Genomic DNA, 17,771 nt, shown 5'->3' with positions numbered 1-17,771 from the left:
TGCAAATGTTCCTAATGCACATGTGCATGAGAGTTAATGTTTCCTGTGCTCTGGATAAGTCGATCAGGTGAAAAGAGATCAAGCTCAGAGGTAGGACAATTGCATTGCTTTTTCTGCTTACTTGTTTTGGGGTTTATTTTTTCTTTTTATTTCTTTGTTTGCTTTTAAGCTACTTCATTTACAGAGCGGGAGTTGCCTTAATTTGAAGTCTTTTAGAAAGCCTGCTGCCCAGCACTAAAAGGTCTTGGAGTTCTTAAGGCCACGTGCTCCCAGCCTGGCCTCTGTGTTATAACTTCCTCTGCAGTGTGGTAATCTTGGCCCAGCACATTTCTGCAGGGCCAGGAGCCGTGCACATGCAGGGTCCTGCTGCCCCACGGCTTGTTCCAGCAACACGAAACCCCTGTGTGCCCCAGTGAAACAGTAATCTCTCCACAGCCCTGCGGCTGCCTGCGCTGGGCTCAGCGGGATCTTGTATCCACAGCTCCCTACAGCCTCAGCTTTCACACCTCTTATTCACCCTCCTTTTCTTCTTTAAACTTGATACAGTATTTAACTTCTTAATCTGTGGCTTCAGTAACATTCTGCTAAACCGAGCTTTCCCAGAATGGTTGACAACTGTGTCAAATGCTTTCTTAAAATATATCAATGAGCCACACTTTTATTCAAAGAGCACTTCTGATTAATTAATAATCTCTGTGAATATGGTAATTGCAGTTGTGTTGCCAGAAAGAGATTAATTTGCATTGAGACCAAGGCTCAAAACTTTTCTGCCAAGTGCATTTCAGTCTTCAGCGAAGTTGAGGAATAACATCCAGAATACACAGATGAGTCAATCCTGCTGCTGCCTTTATTGCTGAGAACAAGTTCATTTACATCCATGTGAGCAGGTTCAGTGTTTGAGATTCAGGCAACCTTGTTCACACATCAGAGAAAATTCTAAAAATTATAAGAAATTTTCACACCATTAATCAGCACTCCACTGTTTGTTTCATGTCCTTGATAGCGTTTCTTCAGTTTAATTCACCTTTTGAATTCTTGGATCTCTTCTCTTGTGAGCAGTGTTTTGAACTAAGTGCCAGTTGTACTTTTCCATACCATTTGGAAACACAGCTCTTTCTTCTTTTGCACTTAGGACCTTAGTATTGTTTTCAGCAAAGCCAGTGAACTTGTCATCTTCAAATTTAGAACTATTACTGCTGCTTCTCAAAATAGTCTTTGGATTAATTTTGGGTGCATGTTCTCTTTTCAGACCTGCAATGAAATATGCCACCTTGTATCATAAATAATTGTATTTGACTAGTTAATAATTGCTGGTAGCTTTCTGGAGAAAATGTCAGAAAACAAATATGTTAATGTAGAATCTGAATCACAGTGTTTATACCCATGAGGTTCAGCTTTGAGCCGGCTCACATGCACAAGGGAGCATGTGGGAGAGAGAGAAATTCTGTGCTTTCACTGTGTAGCTCATCTGGCTGTCTGGACTAGGCAGGAGAAAGCACTGGAGCAGGATGGTTATTCCTGCTCGAACAGCAGAGCTGTCAGGCACAACTGCATGGTGCTGGAGCTTTGCTTTTCTGCACAATAAGTGTCCTGGATATAAAAAATAATAATAAAAAAAAAGCAGCCATGAAATAGTTGGCTTTTCCTGTGGGGTCCTAAATAAAGATTTATTTATTGTTATATTCCTGTCTAGCTTGAACCTTCTCTGCAGGTCACTTGTAAAAGCTGAACTCCTCTATAGCATAAGCACAGATACCTGAGAGCAGGAGTCAGGTATCCCATGGTTCTTCAGCCTGTCCTGTCTGTAAAAAACAGTGGCAGGTGAAGGGGGGAAAGTACCTGTCTCTGTTCATTTTAATAGAGAGCCATGAAAATAAATTCTGGAATTCTGCTTCTTTCTAGCAGTGGCTTCTGTATATTTTGGGATGGCCCTTTCATATGTGCTTCTCCCAGTCTTCATCAAACTGGTTCTTATATCTCACTTGTCTTTGCTGCTTTACTGCTTGGTTTGGGCTTGTCTTCATTTTGTTGTTTTCTTTTTTGTTTGTTTGCTTTTTCTTCTTGCTAATGTGTCATGCCTTTTACTTCATCTGAAGAACAGATTTCAGTTGACATCACCGAGCCCTTTAATGCAATTAAATAACTTTGTTTCAATGTGAGAATACAAATTAAGACAGGGAAGGAAGATGTTGCATAATTGTTAGTTTAAAAATATTGTGAGTGTAAGTTTAAGCCTGAAGTCCTTGCAAAAAATATGTTGCACTTAGCTGACTAATTAGACCTTAGACTCAAGGTGAAAAATGGAGGCAGACAGCTAGGTATGGCAAGGTGGACTTCTCAAACTAATTTCATGATAGAAAAGTACTTTAGTAAAACTCACGTGGCTTTTTTTTTATTTGCACTTGCTGGATTTTTTTTTGAGAGCACTGGAGAAGAAAATATTAAATCATTCTTCAGTCACATGTCCCTTAATTACTTCTGCTGTGGCTTATTTCACCAATTTAAGAGTAAAAATGCTTGTTTTCCTCTCCATCAATTTTGTAAAATTATATTTTGCCTATGACACTGAAATTATCTTTGCAATCTACAGCTTAATGGAAGGAGCTGTTTTCTGAGAGAAAGGTATCGTGATTTTTCTGTTTAACTGTATGTATATATGTGCACATATATATTAAAAATAGCATGGTTAAACTGGAGATTTCTAATACAGCATGTGGCATCAGGCCTTGTAACAGCTGTATTAAAGTGAAATGTACAAGTTGCTACTTACAGGAACTTTGATCTTGAGTAGCTTTTAAAATGAGACTTTTTTAAAGCTGTATTTAAAATACCATTGGAAAAAATATCACAGCAGGCAGAGTAAATACGTTTCAGTTTTTTTTTTGATCTCAAAATCAAATGTACTTACCTGCATGTTTGATTTTAGCCACCTGTGAAAGCCAGCTGTTCCTGGGGATCTCTTAGTCCCAGGAGACATTTCACTGGTTTCAGTGGTGCCTTCCCTGCCTACAGTTTCACTCACTGACAGAAACCTGTTTCTTCACCCCACCCATGTCCAGGAATTGCTGTCAGACTTTTAAAACACCGGTCTTAACCACATGCCTTATTTGCTCACGGTCAAGCCCTGGACGTTCTTGCTGACTTTCTGTGCCAGAAAATGATCCTTGAGGGGAACAAGCTGTGGTATAGAATTTTGATGTTCCTACACGTTACATGCTGTACCTGCATTCATAAATAGAAAAAAAAGCTATTGAAGGCTACTCTCTTTTAAAGAGCTGCTGATTCCCCATGCTTATTAATGCCAAAGAGAATCTGGTTATTTGCTGTTTTTCCTGATTAATTTTGAAGAATGTTATGATATATTGCTACTTACAGCTGAAGTGTTTCTTTCTCTGAAACAATCACAATGAGATGTTCACAACAAAGGAAGGTTCACATAAGAAGGTTGAATATAAAATACTGGCTATTCTTTGCCTAGTCATAATATATTTAAGGGAGTCATTCTCCAAAAGGAAGGCAATATTCAAGCCACTTCAACAATGTTTTTTAGTAAAACTCAACATGGAAAATATGTATTTTTGTAATATGTCTCCACTCAAGTAAGTTTTGACTCATTGTAAAGATTTCCACCAGAGAACTTTAAACTTTAGGAGAGAAATTAATTTCAGATTCTTTATGCTGTCCTCACCTTTTTCTCCAAAATGCTCATGCAAAGAAACAAATGGAATAAACTAAACGCCAGCACTTATGCAGCAAGCAGCACATGTGCTGTGCTAAAAGGAAAATACGTCTGAAATCAAACGGGCTGTGATTGAATGTTCTACAAATATGTCCTGTATTTGGTGTATTTGTGCACAAGGCATTTTATTTCAGCCATCTTTGGGTGCAGTTTTAACACAATCTGTGTTGCATCCACATGTGGTTTGTATTACTTGGAAGAGCAGATTGGTCCTTTAAAAATACTCCCTGGGTGAATTTTCAGTTAGGTTCTTTGTAATGTTAAATTTTGATACCAAAACTGAACTGCTATGTGCAAAAATTGGGCATAGAAGAGTATGTAGACAGTTGGTCCTGCTCTTCAAGCTGAAAGTCTGTGAAGATGGGTTCTGGGTGTTCCTGAGTGCTTTGGCCATAGGAATTGTGTCTTTCTGAAATCACTGTGTTTCTGGTGCTCCCTTGTTCTGCTGACACCTTAGAAAAAAGGCTCAGTCAAAAATTAAATATGCAATAGCTACAGGAAGTGAAGTATGGCTCATACAATGTTGCTGCATATTTCTGTTGTTTAGTATCCTTTTGCTAAATCTATTTGATCTTCTCTGTGTCTTTCTGTGCAGGTTACAAAAGTACGATCTCTTGCAACCCTTAGGATAGGAGCAAGGTAAAGATCTGCAGAAGACCTGGGGTCTGCCAAGGCCTGCTATTGCACTTCTGTAAATCTGGACAGTGTACAGTGCTTTAAATTAGGTGCCTGGTCTGTGAAGAGTTTTTGGAAGGACCAGGAAGTGCTGTTACAACATTTCATTAGTGTTTGATTCTCTCATGGTCTCTAAATCTTTCCTTTGTTGTCTTTTCCCAGGAGAAAATTAGCTATTTGAAATATTTAAACTGTTGTTCTTTCCAGGAAAACAGGAAATAATTCTAATGTGTTAATCTTTAACTTGTAATGGGATGTACTAGAGTAATGTGACCCTCCAAAGTGCTTGGGGCATCCTGTAGGCTTTGTCCACAAATGATGTAGTGTGGGAAGCCGGAGTTATATCCAGCCTGGGTAAAGTGAAATAACAGTAGATACTTTCCAAGTTTTATTGGTTTTCTACACAATTTCTAATAGCCTTGATGATACCTGAACAGTGTCAGATAATTTTCTAATGTAAAAATCCCAGTTTAATATGTCTGTACATACATTCCCAGTGTAAGCACCCGTTGCTCCTTGCCTTTTTGTATGCTGTCAGGATGTGCATACTGTGTATACGTAACTTGCTGGACTGTGCACCCTGCACAAAAGCCTGAATAAATGGGTTTTAACGTTCATCCAAAGAATCACTATTCATTTGATTATCAGTGGTGCTAGTGGATTTTCTTTCACTTCTCTGAGAAGTTTTAATTCATTTTGTAGCACTAATCCGAAGTGGAGTTTCCAGGTAAATAACTTGTGCTATGACCAGGTAAGCCAATGAGAAGCTTTATTTACAAAAAAATGGGTTACTCTTGAAGGAAAAGACAGCTGATAATTAAGGAAGCTGTTAACTGAGTAGATAGACACCTGAATTATCCTCAAATCCAGCTAGCACCTCCTGGGAATATACCAAACCTTGATATATTCCTCATAGTAAACTTTGTGTTCCTTGCAGTGCCTTCTTGCACAATGGCCTCCTGCACTGGGAACTGTGCCAGTAGATTCATCAGAGGACTCGGATCTGGAGCAACGGCTGTTGAAGCCTCTGGCATGTGCCCAATATCACTGGGTGATAACCACCCAAGGAGGAAGCTGCCCTGGGGCCCTGCAAGCACCCCACAGACCTGGGACCTGCCTTGGTGCTGCTGCTGTGCCTCCTGTAGGCACCACCCTGGATGCAGCCCTCCAGCTTGGCTGTGTGCCCTGGAGCCTCCATCCTGGCAGGGTCTGGAGCCACATCCCTCACACCACAGGACTGTAGGTGGGGAGGGTGGGCAGTGGGTCGTGGTCAGCCTCCTGCTGAAACTCTTGTAGAGACAGGGGCTGTCCAGAAGGAAACCTCCCCTGCCTCTAATTGGCACACCTGCACACCACCAGCTGAAGCAAGACCATGGCTCAGCCCTTGGAAGACAAGGTTTGGGTTTAGGATGCCAAGAGGAACATAAAATCCAAAGCTGTGGAGTTTCAGGGTCTGATTTGCACATATAGGCCAGCACTGGTGTCTTGGGACTGGCTTGCTCAGCACTTGAGTGATTATTTAAAATTGTTTCTGCAGCCTTCCTCTCCCTGCATGACCCATGTGAGGGCTTGGAGAGGCTGGTGCTCAGGGGACCAAGGCACAGTGGCCTCCATGAGTTTCATGTCTAGCAAGTGTTTCTGCAATAGCTGCTGCTTGGACTGGCCTTCTTTGGGACTGTGCTTGTTTCAGATACCAAGAGTTAAAGGTGGTAAGACCCTTTTCTGCAAATTTACCTTCAATACCACCACAAAATGTTCCTGAGGGTTTTGTCTAGTGCTATCTAGGATGCTTTTTATCTTTTCTAAGTCAGTGTTGAAGTTCTCTAGTGGATGTCCTGCAGAGGGGGAATTGGGCAAGATGAAGTGTACCTTAGCAGCCAGGTTCAAAAACAAAGAGGAAATAGAGGTTCTGATATAATGAAACTTTTGGGCTCCCTCTCACTGTTGATTGTAGCGTTGCTCACCTGGCCTGGTCTGGCTCTGACAGGTCGGATTGGCAGCTCATTAGCTGGAACATGCAGGTTTGCACCTGCTGCGAGTAACCAGCAAGAGCTGCTCTGGGAAGCTGGTCTGGCAGCTCTCCCCTGGCAGCTGCTGGACGACCCTGCTTGGGATCTGGGCTTGCTCTGCTGCAGCAGCCGCTTTGGATGAGCCTAAATACTGGGAAGTGGTGCCAGTCTCTGCCCTGCGGGGGCGCAGTCCTGCCTCTGGTCGGATGAAACAGGTTTCTCAGTCACCTCCGCGGCAGTCGGGATTTTGCCCTGGCGAGGATGTTGTTGGAATTGCAGGTTGGTATTTACTTGTAGGTAAAGGTCTGAAATGTAGCAGAGTTGTATGATGAAAAATGCCATCCTGCAGGGAAGGAGAGAGTGAATTCAACCGTGCCTCTGAATGGCTGGCATCAAAGAGCAGTGCCTCCTCTGTAAGGCAGAAAACAACTTGATTGCCACATGAAGCGGTGGTGTCCTTCTTGTTCCTCTCTCCTACATGCTATTACCACACTTGATGGCTTCCAGCAGCTTTGCTTCTCCTTGCAGTTCATCCTGGGTCTTTCCTCTAAATTCACCAGTGGTCTTTGAGCCTGTGCCTGCGGCAGGGTGTGGATTGGGAAGCAGCTGGGCTGCACGTGGCCCTGGCCAGGCAGTCACTGGGGTGCAGACACCCTGGGTCTCGCAGCTCAGCCACCTCACTGCCCTGACTGCAGAGGGCAATGTTGTAAACCTGCAGCCATTTGGGGGTCTCTTCCCAGTTTTTGTGATGGTCTGACTGAAGTTCTGCTGCCACTTGGCTTTCTGTACTTGATATGCATTGACGAGTTAGTGAGTAGAAGTCTGCCTGCCTCCTATGGCAGCACTTGCTGGCCCTCAGCTGGGGGTGGGTATTCCATCAGTTTTAAATGTTAAAGGTGGGGTGAACAAGTTAACTTTCAATTTAAGCCTGATGCAGGTTTAGAATAGGATAGCAGCCCCATTTCCTGGTGGCACATGGCACACTAACACTTTCCGTTTTTATCATGCTGACGTTTTCCTTTTTCCGAAATAATTCTATAGATGTAGCCCATGCCAACCATGAACAGCTTTGCCGCATCCTGTGTACGCAGACTTTCAGCATTAATTAAATCACTTTTGTCGCAGAGGAACCAAGGGAAGCTCATTTAATCAGATATTAAATAAGCAAACAAGCAAACATACATAACATCATCCCTCTCTGCACTTCCTGAAGCATCTGCCTCTCCTCACCATTGTGACCAGGATGAGACCAGGGCAGAACACTGGGGGCAGGTCAGTACTGAGGATCACCATGGTCTGCATCTCCCAAAAACCCCAGAATGTTTAACTGTGTTTGAGCCCCAGCAGCTCTGTGGTTATAGGCACTCTGCAAATGTGTGACTCATGCCAAAGTTCCCAGCAACTGCTGGAGGTGGCTGCAGTGAGAGAGCAGGTACCAAAACACTGCCTGAGACATGGAGTTCTGTCACTGAATTCAGTTCACCTTTTTTTGCCCCCACCAGGGAAAATAGACTTTCTATTTCTGAAATTGGTAAAACCTAAGTTAAAATCCAGGTTTGTGCATACCTGGAAGTTTTGTAGAGCTGGATGAAACCCAAAAATTCCTTCTCCCAGGCACTCTGGCCAGGCCCCAATGCAATTTCCCCCCTTTCAGGCCACTTCCTGAGGGTTGGAATGTTGGGTCACCCAAACCACCACTTGCAGCTGTGGTTCCAGGGTGCAACTGGGGATCTCTGTAAGGTGATCCTGGCTGGTGTAAGGAACCTGCCTGGAGAACATTGCCAGCTCCTTATCCCCCACACTCCTCTTGCTTATGCGTCACCCAGCTCATGTAAGTTAATAGCAGCGTTGAATTTCCATCATATCTACCTGCTGCTCCTGGCAGTTGAGCTGGGAAAGAAAAAGCCTGACTGTTGCTATAGTGACCATCAGATGGAATGGCACCAGAACATCTTCTGCACCACTGCCACCGAGTGCTCATGTGTGCCCCAGCACTCCCCTCGTGGCCATGCTGGAGTGGGACACCCCTGCTTCTCGAGCCACCCCTGTCCTGCCCTGCAGAACTGCAGGGAGAACTCATCTCCTGCATCTCCTACTAGCTGGATTTATGCAGATCTTCCTCAGTGTGAAGCTTCTCCCAAGCTCTCCTTGAACATGTCCCCAGGGAAATGCAGGGCAGCAGCTCCTTCCTGGTGCTGGTTGTAGGACTGTGGGAGCCTGCTGGGAAGGCTGAGTGGAACAGGGTGTGTGACAAAGCTGGCTGGTGCAGGCAGCTTCAACCACTTTCAACGCTTGTGCTGCTGGCTCTGCGACACCAGGTGTCCTGGAATGGGTGCTGAGGTTACTGAACACAGGTTCTCTGCTGTGATACTGAGGAGCAGGATGATGGTGGTATTTAATGCATGTGCTTGTAATGTGCCCAGTTCATGCCAGCTTTTTCTTTACAGTTACAGCAAAGAGGGCAGTTTATGCACCAGGACACAAAATCTCTCCATGTCTTCAGCACAGAATGAGCTCAAAGATCCTGCAAGGCTGGAGGATGCTGCTCAGAGCAGCGCAAGTGACACTTTGTCCCGCTTGGAAACGGCCTTGCAAAGAGCATCCCTTTGTGTTTGTAGAGCAGCCTCTGCTTAGCTTCTCCAGACAAGGTCATGCAGGTTGTCAAGTTCAGGTTTCAGCTCCAGGCTGAGAGACAGAGCCCTTTCATCTCCAGTGTCACAACACATCAGGGGCTGCTGTGATGCCTGCCGGGCTCACAGACATTTTGTTAAAGCTTTTGCAAGAGAAATTTCCAAACAGTGACAGGGTCTCCAGGCCTGCCCTGCAGGTGCTGTACACAGATCTCATGGGATTTAGAGAATTGACCCAACTGGGGAAACTCACAGTCCTAGTTCAGCCTAAGGGCAAAAGCAGAGCTGTGGAGGAGAAGCTTCAGGTGGTGGTAGGAGCACCATCCAAAGACACCAAGAGTATTTAGCATTCTTGAAACAATCTGAAAAACTGAAATCCAACCTCTGCCAGCAAATCACTGTAAGAAATTGGCTGGATTGATGCAGCCAGAGGTTTGTGGTCAATGCTTTAATGTCCAGATGGAGGCCAGTGATGGGTGATGTCCCTCATGGCTCTGTCCTGGGATTGGTGCTCTTTAATATCTTGGCAGCACCCTCAGCAAGTCTGCACGTGGCACCACGCTGGGTGGTGCAGCTAACATACCTGGAGGACAGGCTGTCATCCTGAGAGAAGTTCAACAGGTCCAGGTGCAAGGTGCTACATGTGGGTCAGGGCAGCCCTGAACATGAGTACAGACCAGGAGAACTTACTGAAAGAAGCCCTGTGGAGATCTGGGGTTTCTTGTGGACGAAAAGCTGGACACGAGCCAACAATGTGTGTTCACAGCCCAGAACGCCACTTGTGTCCTGCTTGAGGCCAGCAAGGCAAGGGAGGGGATCCTGCCCCTGTGAGACCCCACCTGCAATGCTGCTGCCTCAGCTCTGGGGTCCTCAGCTAAAGAAAGATGTTGACCTGTATGAGCAGGTCCAGAGGGTCACAGAGATCAGAGATGATCAGAGAGGATCAGAGGGCAGGAGACAGCCTGAGAGAGTTGGGTTTGTTCAGCCTGGAGAAGTTCCTGGGAGGGCTTATAGCAACTTCTGGGATCTTAAGGGGGATGACAAAATGGAGAGAAATGGACTCTTTGTATGGGCAGATAGGACAAGGGGCAATGGTTTTAAACTAAAAGAAAATAGGTTTTGATTAGATGTTAGGAAGAAATTCTTCACTGTGACCATGGTGAGGTACTGGAGCAGGTTACCCAGGGAAGCTGTGGATGCCCCATCCCTGGTGATGTCCAGGGCCAGGCTGACCAGGTCCAGTGGAAGGTATCTCTTCCCATGGTAAAGGGTGTGGGAGGGACGGGGTGATCTCTGAGGTCCCTTCTAAACCAAACCTTTCTATGACTCTATTTTTGAAAACTGTTCCAGTTTACTCAAAGTGAGCAGCTTTGTTGTACGTTTTGTACAGATAGGAACACAAAGCTGTCTATAACTCACTAACTGCTCTAGGCATTTTTATTTTTTTATTAAACAAAACCAGCCCATCAATGAGGAAAATGAATCTTTATTTTTTTTCTCTAAAAGCAGAATCCATGTACATGGTTTTTTTAATGCTTTATAGGTGGTTTTAAGATGTGAATAGTCACATCACAGAAATAATACAGAACAACCAGTGAAGGAATTAAGAGCCAGTTTGACAATTGCTTCATCAAGTAGCCCAAACATTATTTTTAACTAATGGTTTTGCCAGAGTGGACTTCAGGACAATATTAAAATCTCACCTACTCAACACAAATACAGAGATAATGACAGGGAAAAGAGCTACAAAATACAATTATTGCTGCTGTATCTGCATTGCTTCCTTGTAGGAAACTCTACTGCATGCTGGAAAAGCAGTTTTTAAATTTCAGTTTCATTAAGAATGTCATTTAGATTAATAAAAAGTAACCAACCAGCCAATTTCACATGGTAATTTATCTGAGACCAAAAGAAAATGGGTTGTTCTACAAAAAAAGCACAGAGGTTTTGTTTTATAAGGCAAAGAGTACATTGTTATACTTTGAAAAACAGAGGCTGGATGTGCTTAAACATCTAAGTAAGTTTGGTTTGCAGGTGTTCCCAACGCCTGCAAAGAGCAAAACTGGCTGAATAACCTGTCAGCACCAGTGAGATCTCCACTGAGCCTGAGAGGAGGCAGCTCTCCAGCTGTGCTCCTTAAGGTCCCAGCCCAGCTGCACTCACACACACACCAGGTCTTCTCTCACACCACTAAACCTGCCCACACCTCTATTTGTGCTGCAGTCAGGTGTACGTGTTGGTGCTTGGCAGACTGGGCCCTCCCAGGGCCACTGAGTGTGAGAGGGAACGAAAACTATTGCAATCATTTAGCTTAAAGGGTAGACAGAATAACAAACACTCCAAGTACACGTTACGACAACCCTTTAAGACCTGAAAATGGAAGGTGGAGAATTATTTCAATCACACTGATAACTATGAAGCACACATGGTATTTGGTAGTGCCTTTATAAACATCTGTGAGAGACTTGATGTGCACCAGCACATTTCCCTGTACTGCACGGCAAGGAAACCCAGTGCTCTGCAGGATGCTTCCCACACAAATGTGCATCTCCCGTGTGATTGGGTGCCTAGGTTGGCAGCTTCTGATGAAACCTTGAGAAATGCATTTTGGAACATCTGAAAATGAAATTGGAACATGTCTTGTGTCACAGAGCAAAAGGTTAGATGGAAAAAACCGTTTAATACAGGTGATTCTAGGTTTAGTTACATGATTAGCCTAAACAGTGTGCCCAAACCTATTTCATTTGAACAAAATTCTTAAACTATGCCTCTCTAAAATTTACAAAGTATATAAAACATGTGATTTGACATTTATAAAATCTCAGCCCTTTTACAGAAAACAAAACAAGGTCACAGAATTTTAAGTTTAAATCTACTGTTTTTTCTTCTCAGCAGTTTTAGTTCCTATGATAAAAAAAAAACTTCAACAAATGGCATTTCACCATGGCCTTATAATGCAAGGAATAAATTAGCAAGTCACACTGTAAATAAAAATAAATAATTTCTAAGTTTCTTTTTTTTTAAGTGGTCTTTTTAATTGCACAGTATTTTAAATTCTCAGTAGCAATGAGAAGTCAGTTGGGTATTTTTCTAAATGCTCCAGAGAGCAGGAAAGCATTGTGTCTCATTTTTCAAGCTTTACACATTGAAAACACCTTGGTCAAACCATCGACTGATAAAACTGGTAAATGTTTTGGTAGTGTCTTACTGTGGCAAGATGCTGCAGTATCTCTCACCCAAGGCATTCACTCCTCCAGCGCTCAGCCTGCTGGGGCAAACACTCCCAGTGTCCCCTTCCAAGTGAGGTACTCTGGTTTACACCAACAACTTTGATATTTTTGGAAAGGTGTTCACTATTAGCTACAACTTTCACAGCAGAAGTTCATCAGCATCTCAGCAACAGCCTGCAGCTGCTGAGGCTGCGGAAGTCTCCTTCAAGGGCCTCCCCAGCCCAGCGTGCCTCCTCTTTTTGGGGTGTCACAAACACATCAGGCTTTTGGCTCTCCCCAGAGCTATTCTGCAGTGGAGGACCAAGCTACAATTCAGACATACCAAAGAAAATGGAACACTTGGAAAGGTATGATCTTACCTCAGACTATTAGCACTATCTTAAACCCACTTGCCAAATATATGTGTATATATATATTACACATATTTTAAAAAATAAAAAACAACAAAGTGATTAATACTGTCATAGCCTGAGCATATTTAGCTCAAAGTTAGCTATCTACAGGACACAGTTAAAAACTCTAAATATTTGCAATATGTTGTACTGAAAACAGCTGTTGGCAGATGCCTGATGTATGTGCATTAAAAATGCTGTATATATGCAGTATATATATATATATATATATATATATATATACTATTACTGATGCAGTTATAACAGCTTGAGATTTTATCTAAAAATACAGAGTTTCTGCTAAGTATCAAAACAACTCTCAAGTACTGAAGACAAAGGGTAGTTTTACCTTCTTAGCTGAGGGATAGCTCTAACTTGAAGGTACTAAGTCCTTCATTGCATCTACGGCACTCAGCTGGGGCCAAGACAGTATCACTGAATTACCTCTGCTATTTAAAGATCACGGGAGGTTACAGTTCAGTTATTTGCATCAATACAATTACACAGACAAAGGTAGTACTTGACCAGCATCATTGCATCCATGTTTGCTACTGGCGTACTCTTTAGAAGTTGTTAAACATACAGACTGATCTCATCATGGCGATGTTCACACACAATTCCTCCATCTGTTACCACAGCAAAACAAAAGGAAGTATCAAGGCAAACATTTTGTCCACAGTAAATTTCCTTTACCCAACATAAGTGAGTCTAAGGGGAACTAGCACATCATTGCACAACATTAAAATCCACCAGATTACTCCTGCTCTTGTAGTTTTAAAGCATTTTCAGTGCTTGGGTGCAAAGCACAGAACCTATCACAAGAATTCCCTAGCAATCACCACCCTTTGGGGATTCAGTACTGCCCTGGCTGTGTGCAGAGGCAATGGACACTGGTAACTCAGGCCTGGGCAGTGCAGCTCCCCACACTGATATCCCAGTGGCTAAGCCTACTGAGCCCCTGCTCTAGCCAGACTGTGACATGTGCATGGCAGGAGCATCCTGGTGCTCACATCACAGGAGAAAACACAGAACACTTCTATTACATATGCACATTTCAGTTCATGCTTAAAGGAATTGAACTTTTGGCAGAAGTAAATACCTACATAAAAAATAAATGTAGAAACCCATTAAAAACACAAACACAATAATTGCATTATTAAAACAGCTGCTTCTACACTATGGTGTAGTACTTCAGTGTAATTCAATTTAACCAAATCTTAGCGTACAACTAAGATGAGAGCCATTTCCCAGTCCAAACCTCAGCGTCAGCGCTGCATCAATCTCTACATTAAAACATGCTCTACGGATGGCGACCAACCAAATCCAGGGAAAAACTGTTGCCACAGGTGAAGAGGTCTTCTCCCTAAACAGACAACGCAGGACAGATGGTGTAAAGCCCCTCTGGCCTTGCCACGGGGACAGGCAGTGGCAGAACCTGCAGCGCTCTGGCTGTGGGAGCTGCAGGAGCACCATGTCCTGAATTGGTTTGCTGAACATGGTTCAGATTATTGGATATGTCTATAGCACAATGCTCTTTAGAAGCATTTACTGTATACCCAAACCCTACTTGCTGCAACACACGGTGTCACACAAGTAGTGAAAACGTCTTCGTATTCAAAGGTGCTTGGACATAATTTTCAGGCAGCATTTTACCTTTATTTTAGTGAGGTCCCACTACAAAGATTTTAGAAGGAAGAAGATGCCAATAGTTTATTTTTTCCTTTTAGTATGTGAAATTGAGACAGACACCTAAATAAATACCTACTTTTACTTGCCTAAATCTATTCTATGTCTGAAATCTCTAATTTTTAAATAAGGGATAAAATGTTGCCCAAAAGACTAGTTATAATTATACATTTGTGTTTCTAATCTACAAATCAAAATAGTTCTCAGTTAAAAAGATACAATTTGTATCAACAGTAAAAGGTACTTTCTGGTTCTTCAGGGCCTTACTTAAAACTCCATCAAGTGTACCAAAATTATCAGCTGTAATAGTGTAAACGAGTGACTTTTTTTTAACACTGAACATGGTTACAATGGATGGAAACCAAAACTGTCGACAACCGATCATGTACATGGAAGTACATCTGACATCAACTGCAAAAACTATTTCTATTTTTCACATATATATATATATATATATATATATATATATATATATATATGTATATATATGTATATATATATATAAAAGCTTAAGAGGTGCTAGTAAAACCCATGACTTTAAACCAGAAATATCCTTTACTAATGCTAAAACAGACTTGGATTGTCTGTTTCTAAAACTACACTAATTGTGGCAAGAATCAGGCCTACACAATGTAAAAAGCGAAAAAACTAACTCCAGGAACACATATGGTATCTTCTCTCCCCATAACCCTCCCCTCCCCAGCCAAAAAAAGGAAAAAAAAAAGTTTAAGTTATTATTTTGAGCTACAATATCATTACCATAGTGCAGTTAATAAATGTTGCATATCCTGAACACACAAAACCTTTTCAGGCCAGCCTTGATAAATAGCAAGAAAAATCAAACAGTATCTTAAATACAAAACTTGCATTGAGATAATTAAATTCATTTAAAAACAGGTAAATATTTTATGAAAAGCATATTTTATCCAGTACAGTTGTGCAGCAATACAAAGGAAAAACATATAAAACAACTAAGCAGGGCCCTACAATTTCAGGTCCCCATCTACTAACCAGAAATACACAGAGTTGGGTAACAACACACGGGAACTGAAACAGAGTGGCCTGGTTTGGGATGGTTCTGAGCATTTGCAGTTTCTCTTTGCTTCCAAGGGGGCTGCAAATTCCCAGTACCTTTGAAAATCAGGCAGTAAGGCTTTTAACATATCCATAAATTAGTAAAAAAGAAAAATTCTTTTCCTCCTCTGTTTCCATCTGATTACTAATTGACTGCCATCAACAAAAGCCTGTAACTATTTAAGCAAAACGAAGAAAGCAACGAAAAGTGCCATACTATTAATTACCAATATATTGTTACCCATTTCACTGCTAACTGGTAACTTAATTATTTGTTTCGAAAAATGAAGTCAGTGCTGTAGTAAATCTTTGTTTTCTACAAACAGGTAATTACAGCACAAAAAAGCTCACAAAAAACAAACATAGATCAGACATACACATGGTGGTGTAAAAAGTTCAGAAACTTGGCTTGAAAATTGGCTTGAAAATTGCCTGCCAGAAGTAGAAAAATCCTCTTTCTGCAGGTTAATATCTCACAACCCAAGGATAAGCATCCAGCAAGTTAAAAAATGAAACCAAAACTCCCAACAAAATGTAACAATGATAAGAAAGTGCTGCATATAAACCCCTGATGCACCAAAGATTATAACCAGAGACCACAGATTTTTTTTTTTATATATATACATATATATATTAATTTAAACTGGAACATCCTCCAGATGTGAAAATAGCCATTTAAAAATTTTCAAACTAGAACACAAAATTTATCTGGTACTTCCAATGCATGGGGCTATACATACAGACTCCATGATACAGTATTTCACATAAACGGATTACTATATAACCTCCTTGCTGAGAAGGAGATCCCAAATGCTATTGTAGCAAACCTCCCTCAGCGTTAAGAGCTGAGCTGAAAACTACGAGACACCACAAAGATGCATCATCTCTCAATAACCTAGCTGAGACTTCTCCACTAAGATGGCCGCAGCGAGCTGCTGAGCGTCCGTCACGTGAGGGTTCTTCTTCATCACCATCCTCACGAGATCGGGGGGGAAGATGTTGCAGAGGTTAATGTAAACCTTCTCCCGGGTGTCTTGGAGCCTCGGGGGGTCTTGCGGGATTCCACAGTAAGGAACGCGCCAGGGCTGGTCCTGCTGCTCGGGAAGGCTTTGGAAGGCGAACTGCTCGTAGCACGGCTGCGTGGGGTTGCTGGGCAAGGAGTAGGTCTGGCGGTAGCCGTAGGCATCCATCCCGTAACTCTGCCTATCCCAACCTCCCAGCCCCTCCTGGCCGGAGTAAGGCTTCCTGTGTCTGAGCGGAGAGTTTTCGTACAAACGCGAGTCCGAAATGCTGTCTATCCTCGTGGACACCAGGGCCCTGCCCAGATGCAGCGCCTTGGAATGGGACGAGCTCTGAGGTGCGGAGTAGTCGTTTGGACAGCTGGAACGAGCACCGACTGCGGGATGCTGCAGATGCACAGCCATGTACGGAATGGGAGATTTGTGGTGATGCTTTGGTTCTTCGTGACTGTAGCTCTGCACTCGAGTGAGGGGCTCGTGGTAGCTCTGCAGGAAGGGCTGGGTGTTAAGGCGGCCGTGGGGGTGCATGTGTTGGCACTTCAAGTTCTCCTCTAGCTGTGGGTCAGGTGAACTCATGTAAGAGCGGTCGCTGTAACCCACATAGGAATCGCTGCTGCCACAGCTGATGCTGCCCTCGCTGCTGCAGTCGGAAGCTACAGAGCTAATCCGATAATCTGTGTCCAGGGAGAAGCGCCTTTCAGGACTGCGTGGTCCAGATATACTGAGATTTGAATATGCACTCAGCATAGAGTAATACCCTACATCCACCGGAGACTCACATTTTGGATACTGGTCATAAGGCATTGGTGTTCCATGGTTTTTGGTTGCCATCATCACTGTGGGATACTGTCCCTGTGGTCTTTGATCCTGAGGTGGGAAGTGAACTCCGGATGGAAGGCCGTTAGTTAAAGGTGCAGTGCTTTGGGGTTTTCCAGCAGAGGAACTTGGTATACTAACTAAAGAAGGTACAGACCTGGTTTCCAATTTGTTTTTGGTGGGAAGCTTTTCCTCCAAGTCTTGATAGACTTGAGTCCTTATACTAGGATCCGATTGCCTCTTTGGAGCAGCACGTTTCAGCTCTGAAGTGCCATCACTTTTAGTGCTACAGGGAACACTATTGCTTTTTACCAGTCCTCCTTCACTTGTAGTTTTGGCAGCTGTACTTCTAGACATGGCACGAAGTTCATCAGCTACAGATCGCTGAGGCTGATTTCCTCTTTCTGGATGATAGTATTTGCATTTGTGTCCATAGGTACATTTCTTTCCTATTAAGACAAACATAATCAGATTAAAAAAACTTCAAACAAAATCTGTTTG

General features: G+C 42.9%; 1 protein-coding gene across 1 annotated transcript in view; it reads right to left on the bottom strand.

Moving 5' to 3' along the window:
• Positions 1 to 15,082: 15,082 nt before the first annotated feature.
• Positions 15,083 to 17,771, bottom strand: part of ZC3H12C (zinc finger CCCH-type containing 12C) — a 38,796-nt gene continuing 36,107 nt past the window's right edge. Inside the window, exon 6 of the mRNA XM_066313025.1 lies at positions 15,083 to 17,719. Coding sequence (XP_066169122.1) covers positions 16,323 to 17,719 — 1,397 coding nt within the window. The 3' untranslated portion in view covers positions 15,083 to 16,322. The remainder of the gene's footprint in view (positions 17,720 to 17,771) is intronic.

This window comes from Sylvia atricapilla, chromosome 2 (genome assembly GCF_009819655.1).
Source record: "Sylvia atricapilla isolate bSylAtr1 chromosome 2, bSylAtr1.pri, whole genome shotgun sequence".
Lineage (NCBI taxonomy): Eukaryota > Metazoa > Chordata > Aves > Passeriformes > Sylviidae > Sylvia > Sylvia atricapilla.
This window is presented reverse-complemented; position numbering and strand designations above follow the sequence as displayed.